Raw genomic sequence first — 16,697 nt, forward strand, 5'->3', positions numbered from 1 at the left:
TGGATCAAAACTACCCTATTTTTTCCATAATTTTGTCCCAATTATATATTTTTATTTTTAAAAAAAGTTATTAAATTTTAATTCACTACTTTATCATTTTCTTTTTATTTACTTTTTAAAAAACGATTTTTTAAGTACAATTTAAAGGTGAGGATTTAAACTTGAAATCTCTTGTTCTAATTCTCAAATTTTGTTGACGATATATTTACTTACGAGAATTAATTATTTTCTTCTATAAAATATGAGACATTTTTAAAAATAACAAAACAAAATAAAATATTTACTGATAAACTATCGATGACAGAATTTGCTATCGGTTATAAATATTTTATAAAATTTGTTATTTTTTAAAATTCTTCCTAAAAAATTATAATTTTTTCTACATTTTTTTTATTACAAGCAGTAAAAGTAAAAGTAAAAGCGAAAGTCTCTAATGTCAGTTGTTGGTACAATTATTATATTCTTAGATGTATGGAATTTACAATTTTTTCAATAAATGATTACCAAATCTAAAAGAATCCCCACACTTTTTCAATTGGAAAAAGAGTAAGACTACCAAAGGTAACTTGTAAGCCTATTGTAAAAGCTTTGTTAGTTGCTTTCGACTCATAAATTTTAAATTCATACCATATCAAAAAATTATGGTAAATGATAAAATTAATAAAAATATGATAAAATTTTAGATCCTACGTACATTGATAAACAATAATATAACTCTATCAGTGAGTATCAATATCTATCCTTTGTAGAATACAAAATTGTTATATTTTGTAAATATTTTGGTTCATTTTGCCGTATTAGAAAATGACACAATACATATGTATATGTATATAAAAGTTTGTTTTATGTCCCATAATTCCTCTTCATAATGCTGGGATGGAATAACATAACAAGTACTACTTAGTAGAATAACAAAAATATGCTCCTTGTCATTAGTAATGAAAGTGAAACTATCTATAGAAATCATTCTACAAAATTCTCGGCTCATATTATCAGCTACCCAAAAACAATATTCGATGTGACTATCTTGCATTCGGCATTCGAACTTTTTTCAGGTTCATGCTAGGCATCCAAACCAAACCCAATCTTCTACACAAACACTGCCAATGAAAGAATGAAATCTATAGTACATTTATTTTCTATTGCTCTTCTTGTTGAGTAATGGAAAAACACAACTAAAGTAGTTTATTCGAAAGGAGAGATAAAGCAATAAAAAAACTAACCGTTGAGGCATTTGGTAGATGAAGAAGATCAAGCAGATTGAGGAGAAGACCGATCAAAAGGTAGGCGTGGATCAGGAACTCCATCTTCAACTCGCTTATCTTCAAACCATTTCACTATTCTTTTGCGAGGCAGATTTGTCACTTGGACGATGCTACTAATCATTGCGTTCTGTATTTGTTGTGCAAAGAAGAAAAAAGTTAGACAATGGTAAAATAACATGTCACTTGATGACATACGTAGAGCTTGGTCAACGACCATCTTGAAGCTCGATAATTTAATCCTCTCCATCCCACCCCAATCCTACAATTGTTCCGTTAAGAAATAATATGCTATAGAATTTGAAGTTTTCAATACTGCTAAATTCTACCCTCATAACCTAGGGTTTTCTGAGTTTATGAGGTTTTTGAAGCAAAGTGAAGAATACGAAAGAAGCCACAAGTTTAAGTAAGGCAGTAAATATTCACGAGCACACACAAAAAGAAAGAAGAATAAGTTTAATGAGAAGGCAAATGATCTTCAAGCTAAGGCTGGGCTGAGGCATGTCCCTAGGATTCGATCGGTGTTCATTACCACAATCTTCAACTTAGAAGATTTGGTATTCCTAATAAAGAGCTCTAAAAACAGTTTTTTAAGAAATCAATCCAAACCAACCCTTAGAGAGTTGAGATAAATGATTCCATTCATCCACACAGATGCACATACATATCCAAGATACAAATGTAAACCATTGGTTGATCTCCTATGTGTCCTAACAACATTAATGATATCCTTGCCTCCCTACTGGTGGGTCGTTCTAAATATATATTTGGTTGGCCATTACACGTGCATTATTTGAACTCTGGTTTTTTATTTTTTTTGAATTCTTTGGAGTAAGTGCAATGGTCATCTCGAGTCTTTCTCATCCTTCCATTGCTTAATGGATTTTATTTTGTTTACCGTAAAAATAAGCCATTTGCTCATTTGTACCTTGTTTCCAAATGGAAATCTGTGTTTTGATCACCTACGAGTGCGGGGTTTCCCCTATTTCATTTACCAATGAAATGTTTCTTATGCCAAATTGAGCATAGCTATTGGAGTTTGTGGTTTGCATCCCCTACACCCAAATGCACTAAACTGGCACAGGAATTCATCAGATACTCAAAATGTAAAGATTTTATCTTCTTTTGAAGCACAGCTAATGGAGAAAACTATACTAAACTTACAGTTGGCCGCTTTGTTCTTCTATAAACTCTTTCAAGAGTTTCAATCTGAACCTTCTTCAGTCTCTTTTGAGCAGCCCAGCTCTGTTGCATGACATGAACAGGCACCTTCGTCACTTCCTCCTCTTTTGCAGTGTCTACTACTAGGGGTTCTTCATCAGTAGTTTGTAAGGTTTTAGTTTCTATAATTGATGGTTTAGGAGTGTCTGGAAGACTAGCACTCAACATCAGAAGATTGGGTGGTGGTTCGCGAAGCAACTCGAGAACGACGGTCCTGTCGAGACAAAGTTCAGCAGCAAGACTCTTGATCTGCAAAGAAAAGGATGCATTAGCCTTCAGCAAGATAAACTTGCAAAGTAAACACTGCATTAGCATTTAGGAAGACTCTTCTTCAGTAAAGTCAACAACAAATTGAGAAAGTACATAGGGTTTTTTTTATATGGATGACCTTAAAAGTTAGGTGGAAACAAAATCTGACTGGTTTCTCAATATAAGTTTTTCTGGCATCGGTGAACGTATTTTATTTTTGGGCTCACTCCCTTTTCCCTCTCGCTCTCATTCTCACTCTCTCTCCGATCCTATGTTGCCTCCTGTTGCTCTCACTCTCTATTTGACCATTTTGTTCTTGCTCTCGCTCCTCATGTTCCCTCACTCTTAGCTCCCTATTTAAAGAGGTTTTATAGTATAAAATCTCATTTGGTATCTATTTGTAAGAGTATTGATATAATATTAAATCTACCTTCACTCACCAAAGTTTTTGGGTTGTGATTTAAAATGGTATCATAGTCTATGAAGTCCATGCCAACATTTGATCCAAAAAGAAAAATTTGGATCCAACCTTATGAATCATGAACCCAGTGAGGCATATCTTGAAGGCCATGTTGAATAGCCCACGTTGATAAAATAGAGAGACGACACACAATCTTATTTAAGATCGATGAGTCTCCGAAAATGAAATTATAGTGATTTCGTACTTTGATACCATGTATCTAATATCAGTCAGGATATTCAAATTTCGGGTCTTTCCAAACGGAACTGATTCAAGAAGATTTTGTGCTTTCTAGTTCCCAAATCAAACGGCAACAAAAACCACAGGTTACTGATATTGCATAAAAAGTTCAATGTTTGAAAAACTCACGCTCGTTTTACGGCGGCCTTTCTTCAAAGCCAAGGCTAGTCGTCGAAGTTGCCAGTTCTTTAGTTTTACAGGCATTTCCTCTTCTTCATCATCTTCATCGTCGCCGTCGTCGTCATCTTCTTCTTCTTCTTCTTCTTCTTCTTCTTCTTCTGCTTCTTCTTCTTCTTCATCAACATCGATGCCAAGAGCTAACCCTAGCTCGCGCTCAAGTCTGGCAAGGTCCTCTTCGCTAAATTCATCGTCTTCACCCTCATCCAAGGAAGACGCGTCATTCTTGAGATCTTCTTCCAGTTGACTAAACAACAACTCAAGAGCATCCTCCTCTACATCCTCCTCCTCGTCCCTAGCTTCTTTCGGAATCAAATTTCTCTGCAAAAAAAAAAAAAAAAAAGTAGAATAACAAAATTTGAAGTTTCAGATAAGCTTAATTACACGCTCATGCCAACGCAACAGAAACAATAAAAGATTAAGTAAAATAAGATCACCACACTATCTAGAACTCTACCTTCTTTTTCTTCGAAGATGATGAAGACGAGCTGACAGATGAATTTTGGTTCCGACGGCGAGCAAATGTGAGCGACAGAGTGCGACAAACCGGAGGACGATGCAGAAGAGTAAAATTGGATGGAAAAGGCCGGCGTCGAAAGAAGAATCTACCTCGGTCAGAAATCGACGGCGAACCTGGAAGTGCTTCCGGTGCCGTCGCCGGTGCCGAAAGAAACATCGGTTGATTTATGTAGACAGACACTTTGTTCGATCAATATCAAGCGGCAAGATGATAAACCTTCCTGTTCCCTCCAAAACGACGCAGTTTACTTGCACGTGCGGAAAGTTTAATTTATTTCTACTCAATTTTGTTTTTTAAATGACCATTTTCGTCACTTTTTTCATTGTATTTTTATATGAATTATAAATATTTTTACCAAAATTTTGACAATTTTTTTAATAATTTAGAGCGAAAATGCAAAGGATGATAAATGGGACGATAATTTTTTTTTTCTAGTCAGATTTATTTAAAATATAAGATTTAAAATTAAAGAAGTACTGGATCAAAATTGAACAAGTCTTAAACACCAATCGATTCGTGTAAATTACCGAGTGGTGTATTAAAAAAAATTGTTTAACTTTCCTTATATTTCAATAAAAAATATTACAAAAAAAGAATAATGATAAGAAGTGAGTGTGGAGGAATCGAAAGCTACGTTCATTATTAAGTTAACTAATAATATTGATATTATATCATTTATATATGTATATATATATATATAACGGGTATAAAGTTGAAAGAGACTCAAACCCTAAACATATAATAAATTCATTGGTGGGTATATTTATTTTGCATCAAAAGAAAACTCAACTATTTATATTTTTGTGAACACATTTATTTAACACGTATTACACGGCTTAATCGACTAGTTAAAAGTATTATAATTTTTATTTTTTCCCATTAGTTAGTATCATTTCTACATCAAATTACTGTGTTGATCCATAAATATATCATTTGAATATTTTTTTATTTTTTAATTAATTTTTCATCAAATTTGGTTAAATAATAATTATAATAACTTTCATCCCATGAAAGACTCATCAATGGGATAAGGGTAGAGACTAATTATGAGATTTATTCAACATAAGATTACTAATTAAATTAGAAGATGATATATTAACCAAACGTTACTTTTCAATAAGCGATTATATATATATATAATATATAGATATTTAAAAAAATCTCCACTCTAAACATTACTAAAAACATAAAAATAGATTATAAATTAATAAGAGAGTTTATTTATTAATTTTGTTGAGCAAAAACTAAAGCCTATAGGAAACATAATGAAGAAAGATGTTTGGTTATAATTTGATTTCATGTAATAAATAAGCATTTCCTTTATAACTAAGCTGCCTAACCTCAGTCCCAACACAGAATAAATGGCCTTCCAATCCCAATTCTCCCTTCATTCCAGCTGTTTCCCAAACAAGTTTAAAAATCCCCATTGCTCTATCAAGCTGCCTCACCCCATTCCATACAATTTTCTCTTCATCACAGCTCAAAACCCTCCCCATGAACAACAAAAACTTGTCATTCCCATCACCCTTCAACAACCCACCACAAAAATCCACTTCAATATCCCTAAAATGCCCAAAAAGATAGTATAGTAAAAGGGTGAACAAGCACCTGGATGAGTGCCCCAATGTCTTTGAAAGCTTCTTTTGCACCAAGCTTTCTTGAAGTTTGGCTTCCCTAAATCCAATGCTTCTATCACTCCACACATCTTTGATTTGGGAAAGCCCTTCTTTCATAACCTCGAGCTTTGTTACATAATGGACCAAACTCTTCTCGTCTTTCAGATAGCCGATCAGATCGTTGAACATCTCGAGCATGTCTTCCCATCTTGGCGGTGGAGATGACTTGACTACCGTTCGTGATGGCGCTGGTCGAATCCATGAAGAGAAGTGAACATTTGAATTGGTGGCAGTATCCAAAAACTTTAGGCAACTTGAAACTATCTGAAGCGACATTTTGATCCCTTTGTCGGTTGAGCGATGAGATAATGGAAGCAACTCCAAATTTAACTCTTTCAGTATTTGATCCAATGCACCAGTCCAAATGTGATGCTGTGTAACCTGTTTAAACATCAAACATCAAACATATACTAATATAACATTTGGGTTTCATAGTGACTTATCCCAATGTTAACAAAAACAAAACACGACTTGGCCTAAAGGTGTTTGGAGATTTTGAGCCCAAGGATTCAAATTTCATAGCAACCAGCTCACCTAAGATAAAATTATAAGATCACCAATGCACCAAAAAAAACCTAAGTTAATGGGTGATGGTAAATTTCTTAATATATCAATACTTTAAGGTTTTCCTTCACTTTGAAATATGTGAAAGATCTAACAAGTACAAATTAATATTACTTGGAGTGGAAATAACATTCTAAGAAAGATCTAACAAGTACAAATTAATATTACTTGGAGTGGAAATAACATTCTAAGAGTTTGAACACATGAACTCTTCTTAATCTTAATATTAAATCACGGATGAATCTAAAATTTTAAGATAAGCTAATGGATGAAGGTAAGTTTAATGATATATCACTGCTTTAAAACACCGCCAATTTTCTTTTGGACAATTCTATATGGTCTAACCTGTGGGCATATGGTGTGGCGCACCAGTTTCCTTTGCTGGACTGTGACCCCGAGGATGTTGCACACCTTGGTGAGTGAATCAACAACCATAGCCTCTCGTTCACTTGAATTTCTGAACCATGCGTGAGGCTGACAATTTATAGAACTCGATCCAGCTATCTCTGTTATTCTCCTCTGAGCAGATGGAGAACCAATCAAGATTCTTACAAGGGACTTGAAAGTGCGCATTTCCTGTTCAATACGCTCATCGCTAATGGTCGAATCATCACTAGCATTCACAACTCGTCCATCCATCAAATCCACATTCCTCAACTTACAGCTCAATTTCTTTATCTTCCCAAAAGCCTTCTCGTACCATTCAGACGGTAACACCTCTTGAACGGCGGAGGAGTCCTCTGCGGAATGATACAGCATAGAATTTGATTGTGAAGCCCCACATCTTGTGTTAGTGAGATGCTTTAAGCGAGAGATGAAAAACAGCCTCTGCAACTGATTATAAATCATGACTCGAAAGTCACTTCATAAATTTACTCCCTAGTGGAAATCTGAGCAATGGGTTTGCATATTCTCCGGCGATAGTAAGTTTGCCATAGCCTGGAACTTGATTGCAGCATTTTGTCGAACAGTTGGTGGGTGCACCCTTAGAGAAACAAAAATGGAGAATTTGGGTTGTTGAAATCCTTGTGCAAGTAAATTGAAACAGAAGAACTCCACGATTGGCAACTGGAATTACAAGATTGATGAGAGAAATGAAGCGAAGAACTGAGAATATTAGCACTCACACCAAAATCTCCAGCTGAAGTAAACAAATACTTCTGTTTTTCTCGCCTCTCTTTTCAAACACAATTTTGGTCCTATTAATATTTTTCTAATTTAAAATTACATTTGATTCCTACTTTTAAAATAAAACTAAAAAAAAAATAGAAAGAAATACCTAAATTTAATACCAAATTTCACAAATATAATTCATTTTCTCGATTAGGATTCCCTAATAATTATAATCTTTATTAATTATATAAGATTTTCGAAACTAAATTCAAATGGTTTCTTTAATTACATTATATTTAATTTATTATAGAAATTAAATAAAAATAGTTGATAAATTCTATATAAAATGAATACTATTCTAATATGTAATAGTTTAATAATTCAATATAACTATATTTCATTATTTTCATCACCACATATTGTGAAATTTATTTCGGTGCCGGCGACGACTTCATTTTCTTCCTCCTTCAATTTCGATATTTTCTTCCATCAATTTCGATATATAATGCATATATCACCATACCAATACATAAAGAAAATTTGTACTTTTTAAAAAAGTTTCTGAAACGTAACCTACATTCCTATTTCTCTCCTTGTCGGTCCACCTTACAAATTAATATAAAAATCTTTTATTCATAAAATATAAATAAGTGAAATGAAATATATGAAAAACAATGTAAAACTAAAGAAAGAAGGGACAAAGAGAGATCAGGAGAAGATTTTTTCGAACACAATCACCCAAATAAAAATAATTAGGAATTTTTATTACAATATTTAATAAATACAAATATTAATCATGATTCACTTTTTTTTAATTTTTTCTCTTTTTATATATTATTAATAATAAAGATAGATAAATTGATCTTTAGCTTTTATATTCGTGTAAAATATTAATCAATATAGGACATTTCTGAAAATTTGTAAAATTTTAAATTTGTTATATGATGTACCATTTTAGGGTAGGTTAGTTAAAGACCCAACAAAAAATAGAATAATAAAGTTCATATCAATACATTTTCTAAATTCAAACTTAAAAACCGACAACCCTATAATTGGTTCTACATGGTCATAATTTTGATAGATAAAAATTAAAAGAGGGAGAAAAAGAAAAACCTCTATACAACTTTCGAACGAAAAGGAAAGAAGCAAGAAACAACCCCATAGAAGTAAATGGTGAGGAAAAGGAACAAAGGAAAAGATAAAACATATCTATAAATTCACTCACCCATTAAGTCAACAAAAGATCAATTGCAAATATTTTGATGAAAGAGGGAGTATTTTTCAGTTAATTTTAAGATCTAAGAATGGACTAAAATGGGACAAGTTACATTATCTAATTTAAAATTGAATAAATTTACAAATATATAGTATGAATTGTTTTCCAATATAGCAAAATGCTATCAATTATTTTTCATTCGAAACCAAGACACTTAATAATTTGGTTGGTTTAAGTGTGTTTAAGTATTCACCCGAACCACTAATTATCACGTGATAAAAAAAAAATCTTAAAAGATATAAACAAGAGGATATTTCATGTTTCAAAATCCTTTCTCGACCACATCTCCCTCTGAATAATTTGCAAAATGTAAACTACATTTCAACAAATTTATGGTGAACATTTTTAGGAGTCAAATGTGGACAATCCACTAGTAATCAAAAACCAAAATTTTGCCATTCCCGTAAAATGATATCTGTTCTCCAAGAGGAATGCATATTATTGCGATTAAGTTAGCAAACATCAACTTAGAGAGAGACCATAATTAACTTCACAACCATTGTGAATACACTGAATCAGAATTTGAATACGAATCAAAGTCACTATTCATGATCTTATTCATGAGCAAACTAGCTCTCTCTCTCGCTTTTGCTGATCCTCTCACAGAAAGATCAGCAATAACTCCAAAAAACTCTGGCAACTTCGAAGCATCACTCAAACAACCTTCGCTTTCGTCGAACAATCGCAAAAGTATCTCAGTTGCACCTTCTTTACTCAGCATGCACCTTCCTTTCAACACATTAACCATTGAAATTACGATCCGATCGGTTTTTATCAAAGCTCTCAACCCCTCCTCAAATCTAGCCAAGAGACCGAGAACAACAAGAGCAGTACCAGCGAGATCCTCACCGCTAGTACTCTCCACTACACTGATAAGAACTTGGATGGCTCCGGATCGAACTGCCACAGTGCAGTTCCCGTGAAACTGGCCTAGTTCAGCTAAGGAACAGAGAAGGTGATGGGCAGCAGGAATGTTGGGAACTTTAAGTGCTCTAACCAATAGTTGTATTGTCCCTGCTACACCAAACTTAGCTTTGTTTTTGTCTAACATTGCAAGGCTGCAAATCAATGAGGACGATAGCTTGACAGTGTCGGGGGAGCCAAGAGATATAAGTGTATTGAGATGGTAGATGGTTTCCATTGATGCAAGAAGCTTTTTCATGTCATGGTTCAGAGAGAGGTTGAAGAGAATTGACAGTGAAAGAGATTGGATGGTAGAGGAAGATGATTTGGAAAGACCAATAAGAGTTGAAATCGATCCATCTACTTGTACAAGCAAGTTCCTGTGTAGAGGACTAACCTGAGTAATGGTGACCAAGTTTTGAAGAGCCTTTTCTTGAACTTCGTGAGCATCTGACCGAGCCCCCGCCATACACTCTGTTATGGTTTTATGTGCAGTAGCAACACTCATGGATCTCATGGAAGAAGAAGACTGGAAAGATGCAACTGACATGATGCTCAAATAATATTATTCTGAAAAGAGCGAGGATAATACAAGCCTAGAAGTTTTAGAACGAACTTCAATTTCTAACCTGCAATATAAATTAGAAGCTCTATTTTCTAGGGAGAACAGATAAAGTTAACTTGTGGCTGGATTTTTGGAAACATCATTCGTTGTTATCAAAGTATGAGTAAGGTATATTCCTGTTTTGGTCCTTAAAGAAATTCAACATAAGACAGAAGATGATCCAAGCATCCAAGAACCAGGCTGGAAATATAAATAAATATCACCATGTAGTATGAATCAGTCCAAATAGCTGAAAAACAAGCAAGTCTAGTCAAACCACATAGTTGATTACTCCCTAAACGAAGGAATCAATCCTATAGTAGAATAGCCTTTTTCCTGGGTCTTGATTGGGGGGAGAGAGAGAGTATACACAGACAACACTAAAAAAAGTATATATTAGAGCTCAGGCAATAACATGTATATAGAAAGCTTCCTTCTTTTTTTTCTCTTGCACTCGGAAGTTTGAAGGTATATAAATTTAATTAATTCTTTCCAATGCAAATAAACTCTAATCATGATATACCAGTACAACTCTTCCAAAGTTCTCAGATTGCGACATCCTCTGTGTTGAAATAGAAAGGGCAAGGAAAAAGAGGAAGGCACAACTTTACAGGGCAAATAAGTGGGGATCGGGGAGACACCCCAAAATAGAAGCGCACGAGGGAATGGAATTAAAACATGGGGTGGGCTTATACAGAATTATTCAAGAAGAAGCAAGAAGTCAAAAGAGACAAAGGGGAAGAGAACTCACAAGAAGGATAATGAAGAGGCTGGAGTTGTTCCTTTCTGAGGATGCTCCTATCTGCCATCATTGGTTACAACCAAGTTCACAAGGGGAATCTGATGAAATTTACAGGACAAAACCACATGGCATTTAATATTCGGAAATCGTAAGATGGGCCCTGAATGCAGCAAAAGCCATGTCTCACCCGATGTTCAACGTCGCCAGGAAAACATGGACTCAATTAATTCTTTGACCCCACTGAAAACGACAAGAAATTCTACTTGCTTTCCAATGTCGTTACATAAATATAATATTTTAAAAAACCCTAGCAAAAAATTATATTAAAAATCCAACCCAAGACTATAATTTGTAACAAGAATATAGACTAAAACAATGGGACCAACAAAAGTCATAGAAAAAGGACTAATCGTGAAGGGGGAAATCTCATATGAAATCCAATCGAGATGATAAAACAAGTTTCACACTTATTATTTATCAATGATGACTCGAACAGATGGTGAATAAAACTTTGATAATGAAATACAAAAGTTGAAAACAAACAAATGATGGAGAGATGTTCCAATCCATCACATATGGAAGAAACTGTGTCTTAAACGACATTTACTCCATCCAAAAATAACTATGAAAATTAAAAATAGCTTAAGGAATGGTGCGCTGGAAAAGGGGCAATGCTCCCAATGCTTCACGTTCTGCTCTCTCCTTCTTTACCTGCAAAACATACCCCAAAAGGGAGGGAAAAGAATCTTTAGGTTCATTCACTCAACTTTCTTCCACTTAATAAAGAGAAATGAAATGGAATTATTTAATTTAGCTAAACGAAACCATTTACCCTAAAGTGCAAAGGGAAAATGATAAAGAAGCAATATAACAGCAGTCTTGCAAATCATTTACCCTATACCCTAAATTAGATTGTTTAATTTATTCTAAACTAAGTAGTATTCAAGAAATCAAAGGAGTTGTAATATACAAATAATGTAGGAAAACATATTGCCCTACGTGCTGCTGCTGCTGATGCTACATCATAGCTAACATTAATGCAAATTTCATTAACCTAAACTCAGACATAATATAAAGCAATCAAGTACATCAATAAGAAGAATTGAAGCAGGCTAATCATCAAATCATCAACCTTGCGAAGTCAATTCTTATCCCAGCTTCCCTAGTCCCTTCCATACTCGCCAGTAAATAAAAATCAAAGAATCCAGACTAATAAAACCAAAACTTTAATTACCAGCACACAGTTTACTTATTTGCACGTGATAAAGTAATTTACTCGTGACTCATGAAATTGTACAACAGAAGAGATCAAGAATTCAACCGCAAACAAAGTCCAACAAAAGTCATGAATTTACTTCAAAAGAAAGCATATCAAGGATTCACACATATTACCCAAAAGCTTATAACTATCTAGAAAAGACAAGAGAGAAAGAGCGAGAAACCTCAAAGTAGAAACCAGATAACAATAGAACTACAGTAAATAAACAATTCAACTGCAATGCAAGTACGAAGCAAAATACCATCTAATCTAACAGATGGTAAATAAAATCTCTCTCTTTTTTTTTTTTTGAATAATAATCTAACAGATGGTAAATAATATAAAAACCAATAAGTCCCAAATACAGGTTATAAGATACAAAAATCAAGTATCATGACTGACACTAAGAAATAGAACAGCCGCTTTATTCCTATGAACAGAGCCAGACATTTTCTTTCACTTTTTTTACCACACTTCTTTTTCACTTTAATAAAAAAAGCAGGAGATCTTGTATAATGGAAAGACTTACAAGTGCCAGCATTTCCTGGAGATAGCTCCTGAATGGTGTTTGCATGGCCTGCCAATAGGTTAAAAAAAATTAAAATTCAAACTATTAACCAACTAACTACGGTTTACATGCTCGGTGACCTGCCAATAGGTTTACATGCTTGGAGGAAAATAATTAAACCCAATATAATTATTTCTTAATCCTCGGTGACCATGCAAAATCACAACCATCCAATAAATCCCAGATTTGAAGAATAGCGCACGCTCAACAATTATATTATGACCATGTTGGATATAGAATTAATACTGACTACTCCGTGACAACAAAACGTAGCATTTAGATATTCGGTAATAATAAACATACAACACATTTCCATTTCTTTTCAGCGAGGCTCAAACCCGATCTAACGAGGGAGAAAAACATCCATAGTAGAAAGAAAACCTGAAGATTATCGGGAAGATACTGATGCTTCATAGAAAGGTCCATGGCCCGTTTCAAACGCTGATTGCGTGCATCAACAATCTCCCTCGGGAGTCGATCCAAAGCCTCCTTCACATCAACATCATAGTACGGATCATACAGATCGTCATATCGAAGACCTAACAAAGTAATAAAACCCAAAATCAATTCCCAACAGATCAAAAATCGAAATCAAAGCCAGAGAAAAAGAAACGATTAGGGTTTCAGTTACCATAATTACGGAGTCGTTTGGTGAGAGTTTTCATGTGTTGACGAGCGAACCAATTCTTCTTTGGATCAACGAGGAACTGCATAAAGGACGCCATTTCGAACCCTCTCTCCTTTCTTCCTCCCCCAGAAAGATTTGCTCTCTGATTTTTTCTTTTTTCACTGCCCACTTCGGCTACAGCTTCGCCTTTCTCCCGTTTTCTGGAATAATCGCCTGGTCGAGTTGTTGGTAAGATTTTACGACGGAATGCGAAATTATAATCTTCAAACGAATCGGCCCATTACGTATACGGCCCAATGGAAGGCCCACCTACTTCATCTATCACTCGTAAATTTGGATGATACTCATAGACCAATATTTACAGCATCTATTACCGACAGAATTTGATAAATTTGGCTATGTTTACAATTCTTTTAAAATATTACTATGTACTTGATTATTTTGTAACTAATGGCTAAATTTACAATTATCTTTAATTATAATGGTCTTGGGGCGATTTGAGATATAACAATATTTAGCTATAAATATAATAAAATTATCGCTGATAGACTTGTATGAGTGATAGATTCGTATGGTCTATCAGTAATATACCAATATTTACAATATGGTCTATCAATGGTAGAATTCTATCATAGAATTTGACAAAATTTTGTTATATTTACGTTTTTTTTAAATGTTGTTGTATATTCAATTATTTTATATCTAATTGCTAAATTTACAACTATTCCAATTATAATTGATCGTCATTTTAAGAATAACAACAAAGTATATAGTAACATTTTTTAAAAATTGCATATATAGCAAAATCTTTTGTTGATAGACTCATATGATCTATTAGTGATAGGCTGATATTTGTAACATGATCTATTAGTGAAAGATTTCTATCATTTATAAAATTTGACAAATTTTGCTATCTTTTCAATTTTTTTAAATGTTGTTATATACTTAATTATTTTGAATATAATGGCTCATTTTTCTACCGTTCTGGTAAATATTGTAATTGAATTTGAAAATATAACCAAAATTATGTTGTTATAGAATTGCATTTTTAATCCTTCCATTTTTGGGATTTGGTGATTTTGGTATTTGGGATTTTAATTTGGGAATATAACTTATGTTGTCTCCCTTTACATATCGTTTAGGATAAATTTCCCCTCATCCATTGCTCTCATTTCTTAACTTAACTTAGTGAATCTATGAAAATGAACATTTATAGTTTTGACCTTAGATGAGGTAATATGTGTATATTACTACTTATTTTCACAAATAATTACATTTTAAAAGTAAAATCTTAAATGTGAAATAATTACATTTTAAAAGTAAAATCTTAAATGAGTGTTTGGGACAGGGCGATTTTTATAGTTTGATTAAAATAATTTAGGTTTGAATTAGTAGTATTTGGCGTGTAGGCTATTTTAGTTTGATAAGAAAATAGTAAAAATTGTAACAAAGAATAAAAAACTATGGATGCCAAATAGTAAACATTGTAGCAAATTGAAAGTTTTAAAATAACTTTTATCGTAATTAATTGGATAATTTTAAATAGTATTTAGTGAGATGATTATATCATATATATTATTTGCTTCATACAGTTAATTGTTTTATTTTTAACTTTACACTTGAACCCATAGTGAAGGAGTTGCCACTTGTATGGACACAAGGAAGTCACCTAATTTCAGGTAAAGATGAGTTCTCTCTGTACTTGCTTAATGTTTTACTTTTTCTCTTCTTTTCACTTGAGTGTAGATCTATTCACAGAAGATTAAATAGCTATCACGACTTTCTTCTTTTTTATTTATTTACTGTAATTTATGGTTTTCTTGGTGTCCTTTAGATGATGGTGAGATGAAGAGAGAAAGATGAACACACAAACGTTTTAAAAGTGGTTCGACAAATACCTACATCTACTGTGCTCTGGGAGCAAAATGTTAATTTTTTTCAGTTTTCTTGTGTATGAAATATCAAAGTAGTATATGGTATTTATAGACTTTCCTATGTGTCCCTTAGTTAAGACTCTAGTTAGACTCGAAGTTAAAACCAACAGATTTATTTATACGTCTTTTACCATAAAAGATAACTGTTTTAGTAAGAGTTTCTCCCGCATAGTTTGAGGTAAAGTAAAGTAATTGTAAGTGTCAATAGTAACTAATTAGCTTAATACATTCAAAAATACCATTTACAAAGTCACTCATGTAATTTTTTCACCTGTGACTTTAAGAAATTTCAACATAACATGGTGGAAAAAAAGCACTTATAATGGTCGATTATACTTTTATTATGTGTATAAGAGAGTGAAACACAACAAGATTGAACTAAAACTTGCGAATACAGTAGTAGTAAAGAAGATTTCTGAAGTAGTAAACAGTTTAGCTCAAGAACACAGAAGTAGGGAAGATCAATGAAAGAAAAAGAATATTGTGAGAGAGAGAATTATATTTATATATACACTGATCTGAATCAAGGGTTTTCAAAATTAATACAAAGAAAAGATCACATCACAGAATTTCTTAACTTGTTTTCTTCCATTGATAAGCAACTAATTAATGAACTGTTGACAGCTAGAGAAACTGATCACAGTAACTAAGTATATGTTGGAGGTTATATATTCAGTCCTTCAACAAAAAAATTGGTAGAGGTAAAGCTTTTCCATTATGTTTTAATTTTTAGTATACAAAGTATTTATATATATATATCACCATATATATATACTTCTTAACCATAAATCTTCCCCTCGAGACAAAATACTCCTTATATGCTGCGTTTTCTTTTCAAGAAAATGAGTAACCCTAGAACGTAACTACTCCACACTCAACTTGATAGCAAACTTAAGTCTGCTGGGCTTTCTTATGTTTTGATCTTACGGTACGTGTTCATTCTTCCTTTTTCAATTTTTCATCACTGATAAAATGCAATACAATATCAACATGTTTAGTTGTTCTATCATATAATAATTATTGTTGATTTTCAGTGAGATGAAATGATAAATGAAACGCATGCACTAATTTGGTTGTCACAAAATATGTCTATTGTATTTTGTTTAAAACCCCATGCAACTCTTTAACTAATAATCCTTGTAACCATTGTAGCTTCTTGTACCGCCTCTATAGTTGCAATAAACTCAACTTCTACTATAGATAGAATTGCTAGTACTGTTTGTATCAGCTAATTTCACTGCCTCCAAACATAAATGTATATAGTCTGTAAGAGTGACCTTATTAATTTTATCTAAATTATCT

The 16,697-nt window shown here is 33.1% G+C and overlaps 4 protein-coding genes across 6 annotated transcripts; all 4 read right to left on the bottom strand.

Annotated features, from left to right (window-relative positions):
* Positions 1–795: 795 nt before the first annotated feature.
* Positions 796–4,351, bottom strand: LOC101218040 (protein OVEREXPRESSOR OF CATIONIC PEROXIDASE 3). 3 transcript variants are annotated; one of them, XM_011654185.2, is made up of 5 exons: positions 4,067–4,351; positions 3,562–3,930; positions 2,427–2,732; positions 1,224–1,392; positions 796–1,100 (listed from the first exon to the last, which is right to left on the bottom strand). In XM_011654185.2, the coding sequence occupies exons 1-4, from the start codon at positions 4,283–4,285 to the stop codon at positions 1,252–1,254; spliced, it is 1,035 nt and encodes a 344-aa protein (XP_011652487.2). In that variant the 5' UTR covers positions 4,286–4,351; the 3' UTR covers positions 796–1,100; positions 1,224–1,251. The 3 variants fall into 3 exon arrangements, 2 of the variants coding, with proteins under 2 accessions (XP_011652487.2, XP_011652488.2); XM_011654186.2 differs by having other exon boundaries at positions 796–1,121; XR_004215690.1 differs by lacking the exon at positions 796–1,100 and having other exon boundaries at positions 1,259–1,392; positions 2,191–2,732.
* A 953-nt stretch (positions 4,352–5,304) lies between these two features.
* Positions 5,305–7,574, bottom strand: LOC101217803 (hypothetical protein). The gene is made up of 2 exons (XM_004136425.3): positions 6,715–7,574; positions 5,305–6,186 (listed from the first exon to the last, which is right to left on the bottom strand). The coding sequence occupies exons 1-2, from the start codon at positions 7,216–7,218 to the stop codon at positions 5,413–5,415; spliced, it is 1,278 nt and encodes a 425-aa protein (XP_004136473.1). The 5' UTR covers positions 7,219–7,574; the 3' UTR covers positions 5,305–5,412.
* Positions 7,575–9,248: 1,674 nt separating this feature from the next.
* LOC101217565 (U-box domain-containing protein 8) lies at positions 9,249–10,211 on the bottom strand. Its single transcript, XM_004136424.1, has one exon. The coding sequence runs from the start codon at positions 10,209–10,211 to the stop codon at positions 9,249–9,251; it is 963 nt and encodes a 320-aa protein (XP_004136472.1).
* A 1,208-nt stretch (positions 10,212–11,419) lies between these two features.
* Positions 11,420–13,710, bottom strand: LOC101205487 (cytochrome b-c1 complex subunit 7-2). Its single transcript, XM_004136294.3, has 4 exons — positions 13,465–13,710; positions 13,215–13,372; positions 12,795–12,842; positions 11,420–11,718 (listed from the first exon to the last, which is right to left on the bottom strand). Exons 1-4 carry the CDS (start codon positions 13,556–13,558, stop codon positions 11,650–11,652), a joined length of 369 nt encoding a protein of 122 aa, XP_004136342.1. The 5' UTR covers positions 13,559–13,710; the 3' UTR covers positions 11,420–11,649.
* Between the last annotated feature and the right edge of the window lie 2,987 nt (positions 13,711–16,697).

This window comes from Cucumis sativus, chromosome 3 (assembly GCF_000004075.3).
Source record: "Cucumis sativus cultivar 9930 chromosome 3, Cucumber_9930_V3, whole genome shotgun sequence".
Lineage (NCBI taxonomy): Eukaryota > Viridiplantae > Streptophyta > Magnoliopsida > Cucurbitales > Cucurbitaceae > Cucumis > Cucumis sativus.